This window comes from Mesoplodon mirus (genome assembly GCF_964341445.2).
Source record: "Mesoplodon mirus genome assembly, chromosome: 15".
Taxonomy (NCBI): domain Eukaryota; kingdom Metazoa; phylum Chordata; class Mammalia; order Artiodactyla; family Ziphiidae; genus Mesoplodon; species Mesoplodon mirus.
In genome coordinates this window covers 78,578,251-78,594,772 of record NC_138991.1, presented here as the reverse complement: position 1 = coordinate 78,594,772, position 16,522 = coordinate 78,578,251, and the positions used below count along the sequence as shown (strand labels likewise).

Here is a 16,522-nt window from a genome sequence, read left to right as displayed (position 1 = left end):
AGATAATCTGGGTTGACCTTGTCTCTAGATTCATTCCATTAATTTTTTAATGGATTTTGTGTCCTCTAAATGTTAAAACTCCCTCTCCCCAAACCCAACCATGACCTCCCCAAAACACTACAAAGTAAAACAAACATCTGTATTATCAAAGGGGATAACAGAATGGTCACATTTCCTTTACTTTGACAGTAATGAGGTCTTCATGAACTGATAGATCAGCCTTGGGGCCTTTTCTTTCTTCTCACCCCACTCTAGTTATTTCATAAGCCACCTAGACACATGAATCAGGAACTGCAGAGTATAATGAACAAGGACCTTGAGAGATAACTACATGATTGAATAACATCATTGAAAGAACTTAGACATACAAGGTGGAATCTGAACTTGATACTCCTTTTGATCTTAAAGATATGGATTCACAGAGTGAGTTCTTGAGGAGAAATTACAGGAATTCTTTCTTCCTGGGGCATTTCAACGGGGATTGCCTTACTAATCAATTTTTGTTAGTCACTGGTAGTTTCCAGGGAATACAGTCTTTTACTTGGGCAAAGAAGCAAGTAGAAATAATTATGTTAAAGACCACTTACCTTTTGTTACCCAAGATTAATTAGTAGTCATATCCTGAGAAGATTTTGTTCCAGAATTTTTCTTAGTGTCTCAAGCAATTCAATTAAGTACAGAGAAATGAATTTTGAGCTTAAATAAAGGAGTTTTCTTTAGTGGCTTGACCATATATTTATTTGCTGAGTTGGTTTGTTCATTTCGGTTTGGTTAGGTTTATTGTCATTTGTTATTGGGAAATAGCTTTGATATAGATTGATACTACATTACTCTGTGACATTGTAGTGTTGCATTTTATCTTGTTTCTCTAGTAAATATATGTAAAATACCTTTTTTGGTAAATTACATTTTTAAGTGAATGAAGCTATAACATTTTAAACTAACCTATCTGTGTTTTCTCTTAGGCCTTAAAGAAAGTGCAGAAGAGATGGTCAAAAACAAATTGGAAGGAAAGGATAAACTGACCCCGTGGGAACAATTTTTAGAGAAGAAGAAAGAGAAAAAAAGACTGAAAAAGAAACAAAAGGTATCAGTGATAATCATGACCGAATAATTCCGAATAATTATTGAGCAACCACTAAGTATCAGAAGGTACCAGGTGCTTGGTATCCAGTATCTCATAATGTGACGACTCACTGCGGTGGGTGAAGTGTTTTCTGCAAGGCTGCATAATGATACCCTAAGCCTGTATCATTTAATCTAACTGCCTTGCTCTAATATTTTACATTTATGTGCTACCTAAATAAAATGCATAGTTTAGTTGATTTCTAGATGTAAGACAGTTTGATTCTATTCTGTGTTTTTGAGGAAGAGAGGTACATACAGACATTTTTACTTGAGGATGTATACATAGAGAAATTTTCAACATGAATGAAATTTTTTCTTTGTATTTCCATTTCTCAAGCTGCGTTTTTCACTTTTCAGTATTATTCTATTGTATAGATCTTTTAACATCATATTGTCATTAGATCCCTTTATCAAGGATATTTTCTCTGTGCTAATATGTTGTCTGAAAAATCTGATTTGACTCCTTCAGGGATAACTTATATCTTTCCAGAGTTAGAGTCCTTAGTAATAGCAGAGACCACTTAGGGTTTTTGCTAATAGAGTACTCTATCTTGTCAATGAAATGCAGCATTCTAGCAGTGCATTTATTGTCTTAAGATGGTATCACTAATCACAGAATTTTACAACTTTTAGGAATCTTAAAGGATTAGTTTTAGTCCAACCCTGACGTTTTATAGTTGTAGGAAATTAAGTGATTCGTCGGAGGATACACAACTTGTTAATGGCCAAGCTGAGACCAGAATCCAGATCTCTTGCTCCAGTGCTCTTGCTACTGTATTGTGTTGTTTCTCTCTGTGTGATGTAAGCTTGTTCTTTTGGTACAAGAGCTGCAGTATGGAAAGAGGGCTACAAAATTGAATGATGCAATGGAGTGATTTTTGAACTCCCGTTATACTCAGTGTTTTTGGAAATGGATAGTAAAATGAGGAAATGAGGTAAGAGCCCTGCCCCCATTGATATACTGCCTCTCTCAGGCAGTAAAATATCTTTTAAATGGAATAATTCCACAAGTTATTAAGCCATCAGTTTATCGGAAGACTTAACAAATGGGTCTTTATGGGGTCAATAAAGTAGTCACTCTTTTCTGAGATCTTTAGCGGCTATTGTCTTTGATTTTCATTTGGTGCTTTGAGATTATCTTCTGCTTTAACGCTTTCCCTTCATTGGGCTTAGACTGGACTCATTTTATCAATAATATTAAAAATACATTGGTTGAGTGCCCAGTTTGTTCTAGACTCAGCTCTGTACTAGACTTGGTGATTCCAGCAGATCTGTTCCATCTCCCCAGGTTCTTCACATATAGAAGAGTTTCAAGAATTCAAGTTAAAAATACTTTTTCCCCTTTTCCTCTTTGTGACTTCAATTTGTTATTGAGAAATTATTACTAAAGAAATGAATACGTTTATATGCCATAGTTGATATACTGTAATTTAGATCTAAAAAAAACAGTTTAAAAAATGTGAATAAATGTGTGGTTAGCTATATAAATATTTCATAATCTTTGTTAGGAACATCATATTACTGATGAATCGGTTAAAATAGTTTGGTGAAAAAATTCTTAGAAGCCCTTGTTCTTAAAAGGATAGTAATATCAAAATGAATATTCTTTAGAGCTTGGTGGGTCTTCTTCAGCATGTAGGATGATGTTTAGCAATGTGCATTCTAAATGTTTTTGTTGAAACGACTCATGTTTTAGATTCCTGGGGATAAACTCAATCTGGTTAGTCTGATCTCAGTTTGCATATGTTCTGTGTATTTTATAGACTTGATTTTTAAAATTTAAATATACTAATTTAGTAAACTGTTCAGATTTCATTAGGGAAAATGTAACCAACAGATGTGCTTAAAAATAACACAAAAGTTTTCTTGAGTGGATTATAGATAAAACAAGGTAATTGTTGAAATTGGGTGATGAGAACAGGAAGTTCATTATCATTTTCTTTAAATAACCAGCAGGTGAATTGCTTTAATGATTTAAAAGATAACCCACAATGCAGTACTTCAAGCTGTTGATAATCACTGCCATTTCTCAGTTTCGTGAGAGATGAGGCAGGCCACCTCTCTTCACTGATCATCCATCTCAAAGTATTCTTCTCCTTGAATGTCTGTATTTTATTTTTGTCTCTTCTGGCACTTCCTGTCTTGAATTACTATTACTATTACTACATATATGTCTGTTTATGTGTCTATAGCTTCTTTTAATAGATTGTAAAATTTTTGAAGACAAAAACCATGTATCGGATAACTTTCATTTCTCTCAAAAGCCCTACATAGTCCCTGCATTTATTAAGTATTCCATAAGTATTTGTTGAACAAACAAAAGAGTTACTCAGGAGCTATTTTATAAACTGATCCATTTAAAAAACTACTTTAATTTTAGATTGAACTGCTTGATTTAAAAGAAGTACGGTTTTTCTTCACGCTTATATATTTTGGTCCTTATAATAAACTGTATGTATTTTTATATTCAACTTTAAGGCTCTTGCTGAAGAGGCCAGTGAAGATGAAGTTCCCTCTGATGTTGATATGAATGACCCATACTTTGCCGAAGAAGCTAAAAAAATAGGTAAGCCAGCCCATGTTTGTAGTTTTCACTTGGAATCTAAAGTCCGCCTGTGTGTGCCTATTCACACATACTCTTTTTCCTTCTGATAAACACTTTGTTTCACTAAAAAAAATTAAAAAATAAAATTCCTAGAATTTTTATAGCTCCCTAGTGGCTTATAAGCAAGTTTGTCCTATGGGATGTAACCATTGATTGTATTAGGAGGGGTCAGCATGCCCCCTGTACCTACAAGAAATAATTTCATTATATGAAGCTTTGGGTAATATGATTAATTTAACAGTTTACTGGAGATGCCTTTCTGGGAGATATCCTTATAGACAGATTGACTATAAAAGGATGAGGAAAAAAAGGAAGTCATATTTTTGAGTGCTTTCACTGCTTTATTATAACACATCCATTCTACATCCTCTTTGCACAGGCTATGAAGAATGGAAAGCATGGAATAAATTTGTTTATATATTTGTGCTTATGTGTATAATTTTTTTAATTTTAACATGATTTACATGTGTGAAACAGGGTTGCATTCATAGTATGAAAGCTTTTCGGCTCAAATAGACAAAAGCATCTATGTTTCATTTTATCCCCTTTTCATTTATTCTGCCTCATTATTAGCTTCATTGTAGCTGAAAGCCAGCTTCCTCCCCTTTTTCCTTGAATCCCTAAACTATCAGGTATCTGACTTCCTATATCCAGGGAGCTTTGTTTCCATTGCGCATGCACCGGTCATTCTTTCCTGAATGCTTTCATTCTTACCTTTTTGGTGTGTATAAATTGTGTGTGTGTATAAAAGTGTGTGGTAAGGTTCAGGCCATACTTGCACAAGTCAGTGAAGGACCACTGTAAGCATTTTCCATTTGTTCTCATGCATTTTGCCTTCCCCTGCTCTGCATACCACACACATGAACCCCAAAGGCTTGGTCCTGGAGCAACTCCAAGCTGGCATTGTAAAGAGAAGGATTTTATGAAGTTTCCCTGCTTCTTGTCCCTTGTGACTAGTGGGCCAGAATAGTTCTCAACAGGAAAGTCAAAATTGCTCAAAATTATTTCCTGGTTGTTATAGCCTTTTATCACTGACATTCTATTGATGAAAAGGAGATCAAGATGAATAAAGTCTATTATAGGATGTGAGATTCTTAGGAATTGGAAAGGGAAATGGAAACAGCATATTCTGCTTTTTATCATACCTGAGCAGTCATTTCTAGAAGATGATGGATTTTAGCCTTATCCTCCGATTTCAGGAAACCAAGTTTATAACAGAGAAATGCGAAGCATTATAGTTTCCTTGTTCTCATTCCAAAGTGCTTCATTTGGCATGTGAAATCTGGTCAAACTGCAGAACTCGGGGTAGGATTCAAAGAGTAAGTTAAATAGCTTGGTGGCTTGGGTAGCTTGTTTCTTGGAATCAGCACGTTTAAATTGTGAATAGTTTTCCCTAAAGTTAGTATCCAAAGTTCCAAGGGAAAATGCAGATTACATTTGCTTGCTTTCGATATACTTTTGATGTCAGCATACTTTCTAGGAATAATTATTTATATCTGGGCTTAAGTTGTTTTAAGGAAAAAGAAAAACAAAAGAGTGAATTTTTTTTTTTTAGATAGGACTAAAAAATGGTATCTTGACATGTTTATCCATTCTATCAATAAATATTTTTGAGTGCCTACAAGTTGCCGAGCACTCTGCTAGGCTAGAGATACGAATAATACAAGCTAAGTTACATCCTTTAAGTAGGTTATAGTTTTAGGGAAGACATGCTAAACAGGTAAACAAATAAGAATATTATGCAAATATGATCAGTGTTTTAAAGGAACTAATAAATAGGGTAATATAGAGTGTAGAACTGGGAGGAAGAAGGAGAGTAGCTTTCTTTATATAGGGTGGGCAAAGCAAGCTTCTCTGAGATGGTGACGTTTGAGCTGAGACCTGCAGAATGAGAAGGAGTCAGGCAGAGAGAGCTGGGGAAGAGCATTGCAAATGAGGGGAGAATGGGTAGAACAGCTATGAGGTGAGAAAGAACGGGTGTCAGAGAAATTGAAAGATACCAGTGTGGCTGGAGCATGGTCAGAGGGGCAGTTTGGTATAAGGCCAGGCTGGGACACAGGATTGACCCTGCAGGGCCTTGTGTCACGGCAACAAATTTGGATTTTACTCTACTGACAGTGGGAAGCCGGTGAAGGGTCTTAAAGCAAGGGTGTGACGTGATGTGATATGCATTTTAACATACTATTCTGGGTCCTGCAAAGAGAAGAGATTGAAGCAAGGCATTGGTGAGAGCTGAGAGACCAGGCTTTTGTAGAGGTCTGGAGGTGATGGTTGGTCTAGACAGCACGACAGTAATGGAATTGGAAGGAGAAAAGTAAATGGGATTCTAGATATATTTTGGAGGTAGACTTGCCCATCTTTTTATTTGGATAAGGAAGGCATTTAGCATAACTCCTAGATTCCGACTTAGGAATCAGTAGCCTCTAAATAGTATTTCAAACCATGGAACGAGGGGTAGAAAGCATTGGTAAGAGAGGGAGGTGCAGGTTTGGGCTCTGAGGTCAGGAGGCTGCGTAAGGTACTCTGTCCTGGAGAAGGTACTACCTGGAAGGTAGGGGGAAAGTTTATGAAACAGAAGGAACCGCCATGAAATAGGAGGAAAAGCATTAGTGTTTGGAAGGGTGTATAGTTCAGCTCCACAGTTGAGCAGAACAGAGACATTTTAAGCCAGGACACCTTTGCCCTAGGCAATCCCAGAGCTAAACTTACACACTCTTCAAAATATGGAGAAATTGAGTTCACTTACTGATGCCAGACCTGGTGTTTGGCTCGGGTTAGGAGCCAATATGAGTACTAGAAATCTTTTCTAATTTTTCCTTTTATTTTTTACCCCCTACACTGTAAATTTGCTATAATTTTTCTATTTTTTTTTAAACTGCAAACTCAGTATTAGATGAGAGTTTTGAAAATGTATTTCTAGAATGAGTTAAAAGTTATTTTTTCTTGTAGAAATAAAGTATTGGAAAAGTTTGCTTAGTGCTATCTAATTGCATAAACTGTTTGATAAGATTTTGTTTTTGAAGAAGTAGGAGTGAAATAAAGTACATCACATGTTAAATATACCCTATTAGAATGTATCCTTTGTCTTGACAACTTTAGATATTTGATAAACCACCATAAAAATCTAATAATAAGGCACACATATTTGATTCATTCAGCCAGTATGCTGGGTGCTTACAGTATACTGCTCATACGTAGTTTTACAGTTTACAAATGCTCTTATGTGCATTCTATCCTCTAATCCAAACTTTAGCCCACTTTATAGAGGGGTGAACTGAAAACATGGTTGAATTGCACAAGGGCCAGTTGTAGATGGTAGAACCTGAATCCTAATGGCTCCCTTTTACGTTTTGTAACTCTGCAAGTGCGTTGTAAAGACCAAAGCCAGAGCCAGGATCCATACGTATAAGAGCTGGAAACAAGGACTTGCTGGCTTTCCAAGCAAAGCCAGAATGCCTCCTCAGTCCAGAGGAAGATTAACGGACTGTATTATCTGATGATGGACAAGTGATCTTGGGTGCAGGAACTTGCTGCTAAAGAGTTAATTGCTAGGGGGCTTACCACTCCTGTCTGGTCAGTACGGAGAGCAGTCTGCCCTCCAGTGAATTCTCTTAACTGCTCTCTCACAAGAAGCTCTCAACTGAACACTCTGGAAGAACTTTTTTATGGGAACAATTCTCTGACATTACAAGTAATGGAAAATGGAATTTCTTTTACAGATATTCCTTTTACAGATCAGTTGTTTGCAACACATCTTTTTCCATGGATGTATTGTTACATTTTTTTGCTTAAAGGGATAGTGACCTCAGTAAGGCTTGTTTAGAGGTTTGTTTGTTTGTTTGTTTGTTTTTTGCGGTACGCGGGCCTCTCACTGTTGTGGCCTCTCCCGTTGCAGAGCACAGGCTCCGGACGCGCAGGCTCAGCGGCCATGGCTCACAGGCCCAGCCGCTCCGCGGCATGTGGGATCTTCCCGGACCGGGGCACGAACCCGTGTCCCCTGCATCGGCAGGCGGACTCTCAACCACTGTGCCACCAGGGAAGCCCAGATTTTTTTTTTTAACTATAAAACCCTAACACCCGATTTCAAGTCTCTGTTAATATTCAGCTTATTAGAATCATCTATATGTCCTTTTTGCCACAGTCCCAGGAGATGTGGACTCTTACTTGCCAAAAGATTCACTGAAAAATAAAGATAACATTTCAGAACAGGGACTTTCATTTCCCTAGTACTCTTCACTAAATTAGGTCTGAAAGCTTTCCAAAGGGAAAATGCCTTTTTTTTTAAGTGCTTTTTAAAAAAAATAAAGATATGCCCACCTAATATGATCTTGTTAACAGTGCAGAAAGGGTCTCTACACATTATTTATCTTCTGACTAAACAGTTCAATGTAGCACACAGTAAATTCTTCATGAGCAAAGAAATTTTCATCACACTAAAATTGGATATCATTTTTAGCCCCGACCGTCTTGGAGATTTTTTTCCTCTCTTGCTGAAGTCTTCCTTTCAAGTTTATTTTTATGGCTTTTCACCAGGTTGTTATAAAATCCGGAACAGTTCATTGTGGGCTCTTTGAAATTATTTCCCACAGCTGTATGTGAAGATCTTTATCTCCTTTATGTATTAATCATATACAGCCTGATTCTTTTCCCCTGCCACAGAATGATCTTCTGCATATGTCACTTGTCCATTTCACTTCAAAAGGAGCTCTTGCCTTAAGAGAGCAGAGGTAAACTTAGGGTGTGGGAGTCAGACCCTAAGAAAGTGGAACCTTGATGATATTTATATGTATAAATACGTGCACATACTTACAACAGAGAAAAGGTTATAATCTTAAAGCAGATACATCATTCCCTGAAAAACATTTGAGATAGGAGCACTGTCTCACTTAGGGGAAGGGCTACATACAATGATATTTCTTCTTAAAAGTGCAGACAGACGCCTTGGTAGCAGTGAGGGGTGAACGAGGCCACACTTATGCGCAGGTGTGTTCTCTCAGGTGGACAGGGCTGCCTTAGTGTGGCAGGGCTAGTGCACGTGGAGCAGCTTCTAAAGCTTCTCTCTACTTCCTGTTATCCCCCATTAGCTGCGGTTGTTCAGCCATCATTATATGTTCTGTGAATTTTGCTTTATTATTTTACAACAAAATGCATGTTAAATGGGAAACGGCTCTTCCAGGGAGAATGACATTTGATAGCGAAGGGGTGAAGTGTGGGTGATTAACAGAGAGCCTGAGCTGGAGTGCTCGGGTTTGAATCATGGTTCCTTTACTTACTCACCTTGAGACAAATTGCTTAACCTCTCTGTGTTTCAGTTTCCTCACCCACAGGGTGAAGATTGTAATAACAGAATCTACCTCATAGCATTGTTGTGAGGACTAAAGCAGTTCCTGTATAAAATGGAATAAAACAGCAGTACTTTCTGGTGCCTAGTAAGTGCTGCAGAAGCATTAATAGTTGTTAATACTTTAGAGACCATTGGTTTCTCTGCATTTGGAAGGACAGAACTCAACTTATCCAAATAAGACAGTGTCCAGCAGCTCAGAGAAGGTTGAGATTGTGTAATAACATTCTAGAGTAACAGAACATGTCTTTGTGGATTCTGAACCTTCTTACTCTTCAGAGTAGTTCTTCATACTTTGACACCAATTCTCCCTGAACCCCTCCCAACAGACAAAAAAAGGAAGAAAAATCAAAGCATCTGCGTGATCACCAAGGAACCCAAGATACCTTATATATGTATTGTCAGACTATTATAACAGTGATAGCAAGCAGTTTATAGCACCATGTGCCAGGCATTAACTAAGCTCTTAACGTTTTTTAGTGTATTTAGTCCTCACAATAACCCTAGGAGGTAGATGCAAGTATTATAATCCCCACTTTACAGATAAGGACACAAGCACAAACTGCTACAGCTAGAATGTAGTTGAGCCAGAATTTAAACCCAGGCCAGCTGCTCCCGAGTCAAGTGCCCTTAACTGCCGTGTGTTACTGCCTCTCGTTCAGGACGAGAGCATCTCCTCATCTGACACCTTGTGGTCTCCAGAAGTCCCTGAGTCCCTGAAAATATAGTCAGTTTTCTACTCAGGAGCCAGTTTTACCATGAGTAATTTTGTTTAATAATAATAGAACTAGAAAGTTAAACAAAGATCAAATTTGTCTTTAGAGAAAGAGAAAGGGTTTTGTTAAACTTTTACTTACAGGTAGTTATTGTCAAGTTGTCATTATAGAGATGAATTTTTCATTTTGCTGATGAGTTTTAAGAGTTTATATATTAAAATTACCTGTGTTTTGTTTTTTTTCCCTTTGTGATTTCTCCTATTCTTATGCTAAGAAAACATTCCTTCTATTTAAGATCAGGTAGCTGTTCCCCTGTATTTTCTCATAGGGTTTTTTTTTCTAATGTTTAACTCTTTAATACATCTGCATTTTATTTTCCTGTACATTATGCGATGTGTCTATAGCTCAAACTTTTTTTTGCAGAATAAAACAAATTGCCTAGCACTAGTTATTGAATAATCCTTTCTTTTTCCAGTGATGTATGATGCTACATTTTATTACATACTAAGCCAACTGTTCTATTTTTCTCATTATGTAGTACAGTGTTTTTGTTTTCACTTTGTAATACAGTTCAGCACACTGTATTACATGTATATCAAATCTGTCTTGTTAATCTTTGTAAAGATTTCCTTGAATAGAGTTTTATTAAATGTATATATTTGTCATGAGTGGATGTTGAATTTTATCAAGTACTTATTCTATATCTGTTGAAATGATCTTATGATTTTTCTTTTTAGCTGATGTATATATAATTATACATTACTTTCAGAAGAAATTCCTTCTTTGTAATATTCACTTATCCCCTCCAGACTATTATTATTCCATTCATACCCATAGTCATCTAAGTAATATATTTTTACTTTCTTTAGTTTCTATATATTTATTGATAGATACCTTGCATTTTTGTTATAAACAAAATTTTTAAAATAGTATAAACAGATTGTTGCTGTGATAGTCTTATAATTTTTAACCCTCCTATGTTGGTTTGTTGTGCCAGGTATAAAAGAAAAGAAGAAATCAACAAAATCTGCAGAAGATGGCACATCTCCAGAGGAACAAGCTGAACTAGAAAGACAAAAGGTAAAACATGGTCATGGTTACATGCTTAGTGGAAAATTGATATGTACAGATCAAGTGGAGTTATCCATATGTTTCCAGTATCCCTAATAAAAAAATAACTGATTTTAGTTATGAATTTATAAATAAGAATTTCAGCAGCATAGTTTTTAAATGTCATCTTTTTACCAAATTTCTCCAACTAGTATCCAGCTAGTACAAAGTTAAAATTTACCTCAAACCCAAGGCATGTCCCTTTGTGATTAAGAGGAAAATATCTTATTATTAAAAACCCTTACTATAACTGAGACCAAAAAAAAATAGTACTATTCAAACCTTAAAATAATAATGCCATAAGTTTTAAACCCTGTAATACAGGGTTTGCTTTATGGCTTGTTCAGTGCTCATTTCTCTCTTTTTATTATTGAAAATAACATAAATTTAGTGTACAAAATTAGTCTTTCTTGGAAGTGTAGTGAATTTTATGCTTCAGTGCCTCCAAAGATCCATGGCACAGAGTAATATGTATTTTTGCTGAGACAGGAATTGGAGTCAACAGTGTTCATAAGACTGATGTTCATAGCACTGTCTAGGAGGGAGCCTGACTGGTCACCTAAACTCTGCATCTTAATACATGTTTTACTGCATATGCAGAATGTTCACAGAGTTAAGGAGCAAAAGAATACCTTTCTTTTGTAGAAAATGGCTCTAAAAAGAAAGCCAACTGCAGGTAGCGGTGGTGGAAGGGAGACATAATTAAAGCAGTCTAAAGTGGTAATGGAGGAAGATTCACAGGAATCTCATAGCACACTCTGTATTTTCTCTAGTGTACATGGTTGTTGACTTGATTCTTGAAGGTTTACATTTAATCCCATGGTCAGTAGAAAATACTTATTTAGTGGAAACAAGCATTATATTAGATTACAGAAGCAAATATTAAGATCCTGCCTTCATAGAAATGTGTCAGCATTGAAGAAGTAAAGGCCAAAAAAAAGCAAAAGAAAAAAGGAATTCCTTGTTCCTAAAGCACGTTTGGAAAATCTAGTTTGTATCACAAAATACTACATGTTTGCTAGATTTAGTGTCTGCTTAAAAAGAACAAACTGAAAATGAGAAATTTTTATTTGGGCGGACCTGAGGACTCTTATTTCTACAGCCTACTAACCAGTTACACTAGGTGAAATATGGTCTGGTTTTTAGATAAAGCTTCCTGCTGCCAGTGATGTTGCTTCTAAAAATTATACCCATTACTGTATGGAGATCTCTGGGTTTCGTTTTGAGTTCTGGTAATCCACAATCAGTTTACGGATGACAAGTGTTATCCCAGAGCATTGGTGGCTTGGTTTTCCTTTCCTGGGGGGATATCTGTGCCCTATACTCCTGTTTAGGGAAAGAAAAGCACTGTTGTATATTTGAACTCTTTTCTCTCACAGGCTGAAATGGCTTTGCTCGTGATGGATGAGGAGGAAGAGAGCAAGAAACACTTCAATTATAACAAGATTGTGGAGCACCAGAATCTGAGCAAAAAGAAGAAAAAACAGCTTATGAAGAAGAAGGAATTATTGGAGGATGACTTTGAGGTAACCAGGGACAAAAGTCATTATCCTCTTAAAGCTGGTGTTAAATCTAAAGTCAGCTCTGGAGATAAAAATTGAGCGTCTTAGGAAGGGCCCATGGTGGAGCCAAAGCTACCATCTTTCAGTCCAACACAGCCAGTTCATCCATGGGGTGTTTCTTTGGTTGAGCACCAGGTGATGTAGTTGGCTTCCATTTTGGTAGCCACGTTGCACCAAAATATGTAGCTTTTAGTGTTAGAATCACATGCACTGTGATGCTCACGCTGGGAAAGTTCTGCATCATTAAGCCTGACTGAGAAATAGCAGGTTCACATCACATTGCGTCACAGTCTGTGTGCAAGGGCCAGTGCAGTAGGCCATGCTTTTTTAATTGCTATGTTTCTTGTTTCCATCGCTCCCTCTTTTCTTTCTTTTTGCTAAGTACATATTTCTAGTGGCCACACAGTCCCCATGCATGAGTTTGAACCCTGTACAGAAAACCTACAACAGCTGCCAGGAACTATTTGATGACTTCCATCCATTAGCATGGAAGAATAGACCCAGAAGAAGATGGGAGAGATTTTGAAGTTGTTTAGAGAATTGAGAGGGGCATACAGATAACTTCTAAGAAGCGTGGAGAGGGACTTTGAAACCACTGTGTAGCTCCGGTTTCTGTTAAGTCAGCTCCATGTGTGGTGCTGTTCCACTGAACTTTTTGGTGAATTGATTTTCTTATGAAAAGTTAAAAACAAAGAATGATTTGTAGTCAGATCTTCTATAAGAGAACTGTCTCCACACACTAATCATCATGCATAAAAACATTTTTCATGAGTGTCGTGGTGGTGGTGGTGGTGGTATCACGCCTGTTGTCCTTACTATAACTAGGTAACTCTACAGTCCATCTCTGGGTGGACTCATTTTTCCCATGGGAATGATGGGTGGCAGTGAGTCATGCTCCCTTTCTGGCTGGTCACCCCTGTGCCTGGCAATACTTGACGACCTGGCTGGAGTTAAGGGTACACTCTTAACATGTAGGACCACAGTGTTTTTGTAGAAAGATAAAGGATAAGTTTGGGGCTTGTGTCTGACCGGATCTTGGTCTCAGGGGTGCCATCTTTCCCATTTTAATCTTTAAGTCTTTTGCTGTATGAATCACCCTCAGTAGCTGCTCATTTTAGCACGAAGGTTGAAAAAAAGTTTAATGTACTCAGAATGCAATGACTGCATAAAACTCCAGCAGGAGATACCATCGCTGGCTTAATTATCCCAGTCAGAAAGAGGTTGAAACCTCTGTAAGCGTGGAGGAGCCTGCCTACTCCAGTGGTCACTCCTCCCCTCCTCCAGATGCTCGGTCTAAGTGGCTGGTGTCGTTCCAGGCCATTGTATACATAGACTACGATAGTTCCCTTTCAAGGATATTGTCATTGTGTGATTAAAAACAGTGTGCCCTGCACATTGTGGTTCAGGAGTAAACCTTAAAACTCCATTGAAGGGCTTCCCTGGTGGCGCAGTGGTTGAGAGTCCGCCTGCCGATGCAGGGGATATGGGTTCGTGCCCCGGTCCAGGAAGATCCCACATGCTGCGGAGTGGCTGGGCCCGTGAGCCATGGCCGCTGAGCCTGCGTGTCTGGAGCCTGTGCTCCACAACGGGAGAGGCCACAACAGTGAGAAGCCCACGTACCGCAAAAAAAAAAACACAAAACCTCCATTGAAGATCTGTGGGAGAACAGCTTTCTAATGAATCAATGCAAAATGCCCACGTTTGTATTTTATATAATCAACTCACTTACTTTCGAAATTTGGTCCCATTTCTGGGCCTTTTGGTTTACTAATTTTATTTATTTATGTTTTCCTTTTGGATTTGCAGGTCAATGTTAAGGATGCACGGTTTCAGGCAATGTATACTTCCCACTTGTTCAATTTGGATCCTTCAGATCCTAATTTCAAGAAAACAAAAGCTATGGAAAAAATCCTTGAGGAGAAAGCCCGTCAGAGAAAACAAAAAGAACAAGAACTTACTCAGGCAATAAAGAAAAAAGAGAGTGAAGTTCAGAAGGAATCACACAAGAGATCCATTGATCCTGCCTTGTCAATGTTGATTAAATCTGTAAAAAACAAAACAGAGCAGTTTCAAGCAAGAAAAAAGCAAAAAGTCAAATAGGTGTAAGTTTCTTTTTGGATTGAGAATGTATAAAGTATACAGAAGTGATGGAAGGAATACTTATTGGGAACAGTGCTGTACCTTTCAAGAATATGAATAAAAACTGACCGTTGTAAAATTTTTTTTCCGTATATAACAATTAGACCTAATTGTGTATGATTGATAGATTCGTACTGTGTATTTCCACAGATTAATCATAATCCAGATTATAGGATTTATAAAATTTTTATATTTATTACTCTTCTAGCTTTTTTTAAAGACTGTTTACAATTCTATTTAAAAAATAGAGGAGTGCCCTAGTCTTAAGTCTGAATAAGAGTTAGGAACAAGTTGAAAATATGTATATGCAATACATTAATTTATCTGGAAGCAGGAGGCAGATTTAGATACTTGTTTAAATAATTTATATTTCTAGCCATAATGAATAGAAGCCAATAACTTTCTTTGTTGTTTGGTCATGTTTTTTATAGTTTGTTTATTAATTTGTAAATAAAAATTTTTATTATTTTGTATAGCACTGAATTCATTTTATTCACCTCCAGTAAACTACTCTCTGGAAAAATATCTGAAAAACTGACTAACTCTTTAAGAGGACAACTCCATGGAAAGGCAATTCCAGGTTTGCATTGTTCATAATTATATTTGAAATGTTCATGAGCTCTGCAATGATTTTTATGTTTGTAGTAACAGAAAATTCTTCTGTCTGCCCTTCAGAGTTTTGGAATGCTTGGAAGGATGAGTATGCTGCTATAGAGTTTAAGGAATCTTAATTCTTTCTAAAATTAAAGTAAAACACACCTTCAAAGCCTTAGTACTCCTGGATTTCATCTGGTCTAGGTTTTGTAAACTCTTAACTGACCACTTAGAAGAATTAGGTGTGCTGTATAAATAAATGAAAATAAAAACCAAAATAGTCACTTGGAATGAATGATAAATATGGTAGCTTCTGAAAGGCAGTAGGAGTTTGGCCAGGTTTGTGGTTAATAGTAAACTTGACATTATTGGTACAAAAATTCAAGCGTGCCAACGTAGTATGTTTTCAAGAATAAAAGGATGTAAGACTCAGAGTGATATCAAGATAATAAGGGCGTATAAACAGTCTATGTAAGGGGAAGGAAAAAAGAGGATATCTAAAATAGCTCATAATAACAGAAAAATGCAGAGTATTGTGCAGGGAATGGTGGTTTTTTTTTATTTTAACATCTTTATTGGAGTATAATAGCTTTACAATGGTGTGTTAGTTTCTGCTTTATAACAAAGTGAATCAGTTATACATATGTTCCCATATCTCTTCCCTCTTGCGTGTTCTTATCATAAAGTGCTAATAACATTGTTAGGTAATTCAGCCAAATAAAGCAGTATTTATGTACTTATCACTAGAAGATCATGAATCTTAATATATTTTTGAATATAGTCTATAATTGTATACTTTTTCATGTTTCATTTTTATGCAAGGAAAAAGACTTTAAACTTTAATCACAGTGTGGGGATTACTCAGTTTGATTTTAAGATTCCTATGAAACTTACTCTTGGTTTTTTAATTGTTTTGGTTTGGTTTGGATTTTTGTTTTTGAGCCCTTTGTTGTTAAGTCACTGTATTTAATTGTAAATCTCATTTTACTAGTCAGGCACATGATTGATTATAACAAATAAATTGAGCATATAAGCTTTGCACAGCCCTGGCTCCTTTTCTCAAAGAATTGATATTTTTTAAGTAGGAAAAAAAATGAGAATTGCATTGTCAGGTACTGCATTAAATAAACATAATACACTAAGAATGTTAGGTTCTCAATAAATAATTACTGGTAGTAAAACTCAGGATAAAAAAATGGCCACTGTCATAATTCAACAAACAATGTGAGGGTAGTTTGGGTGACTCTTAAGGTCACATTTATTTGGATTGTTTGTTGTTGTTGGTATTCTTGATACCAAAACCGGATGAAGACAGTACAAGTAAAGA

The 16,522-nt window shown here is 36.6% G+C and overlaps 1 protein-coding gene across 1 annotated transcript in view; it reads left to right on the top strand.

Moving 5' to 3' along the window:
* Window positions 1-16,231, top strand: part of ESF1 (ESF1 nucleolar pre-rRNA processing protein homolog) — a 59,888-nt gene extending 43,657 nt beyond the window's left edge. Inside the window, exons 9-14 of the mRNA XM_082645901.1 lie at window positions 966-1,087; window positions 3,607-3,694; window positions 10,788-10,870; window positions 12,280-12,426; window positions 14,269-14,564; window positions 15,078-16,231. Of these exons, the coding sequence (XP_082502027.1) occupies window positions 966-1,087; window positions 3,607-3,694; window positions 10,788-10,870; window positions 12,280-12,426; window positions 14,269-14,562 (734 nt within the window). The 3' untranslated portion in view covers window positions 14,563-14,564; window positions 15,078-16,231. The remainder of the gene's footprint in view (window positions 1-965; window positions 1,088-3,606; window positions 3,695-10,787; window positions 10,871-12,279; window positions 12,427-14,268; window positions 14,565-15,077) is intronic.
* The last annotated feature ends 291 nt before the right edge of the window (window positions 16,232-16,522 follow it).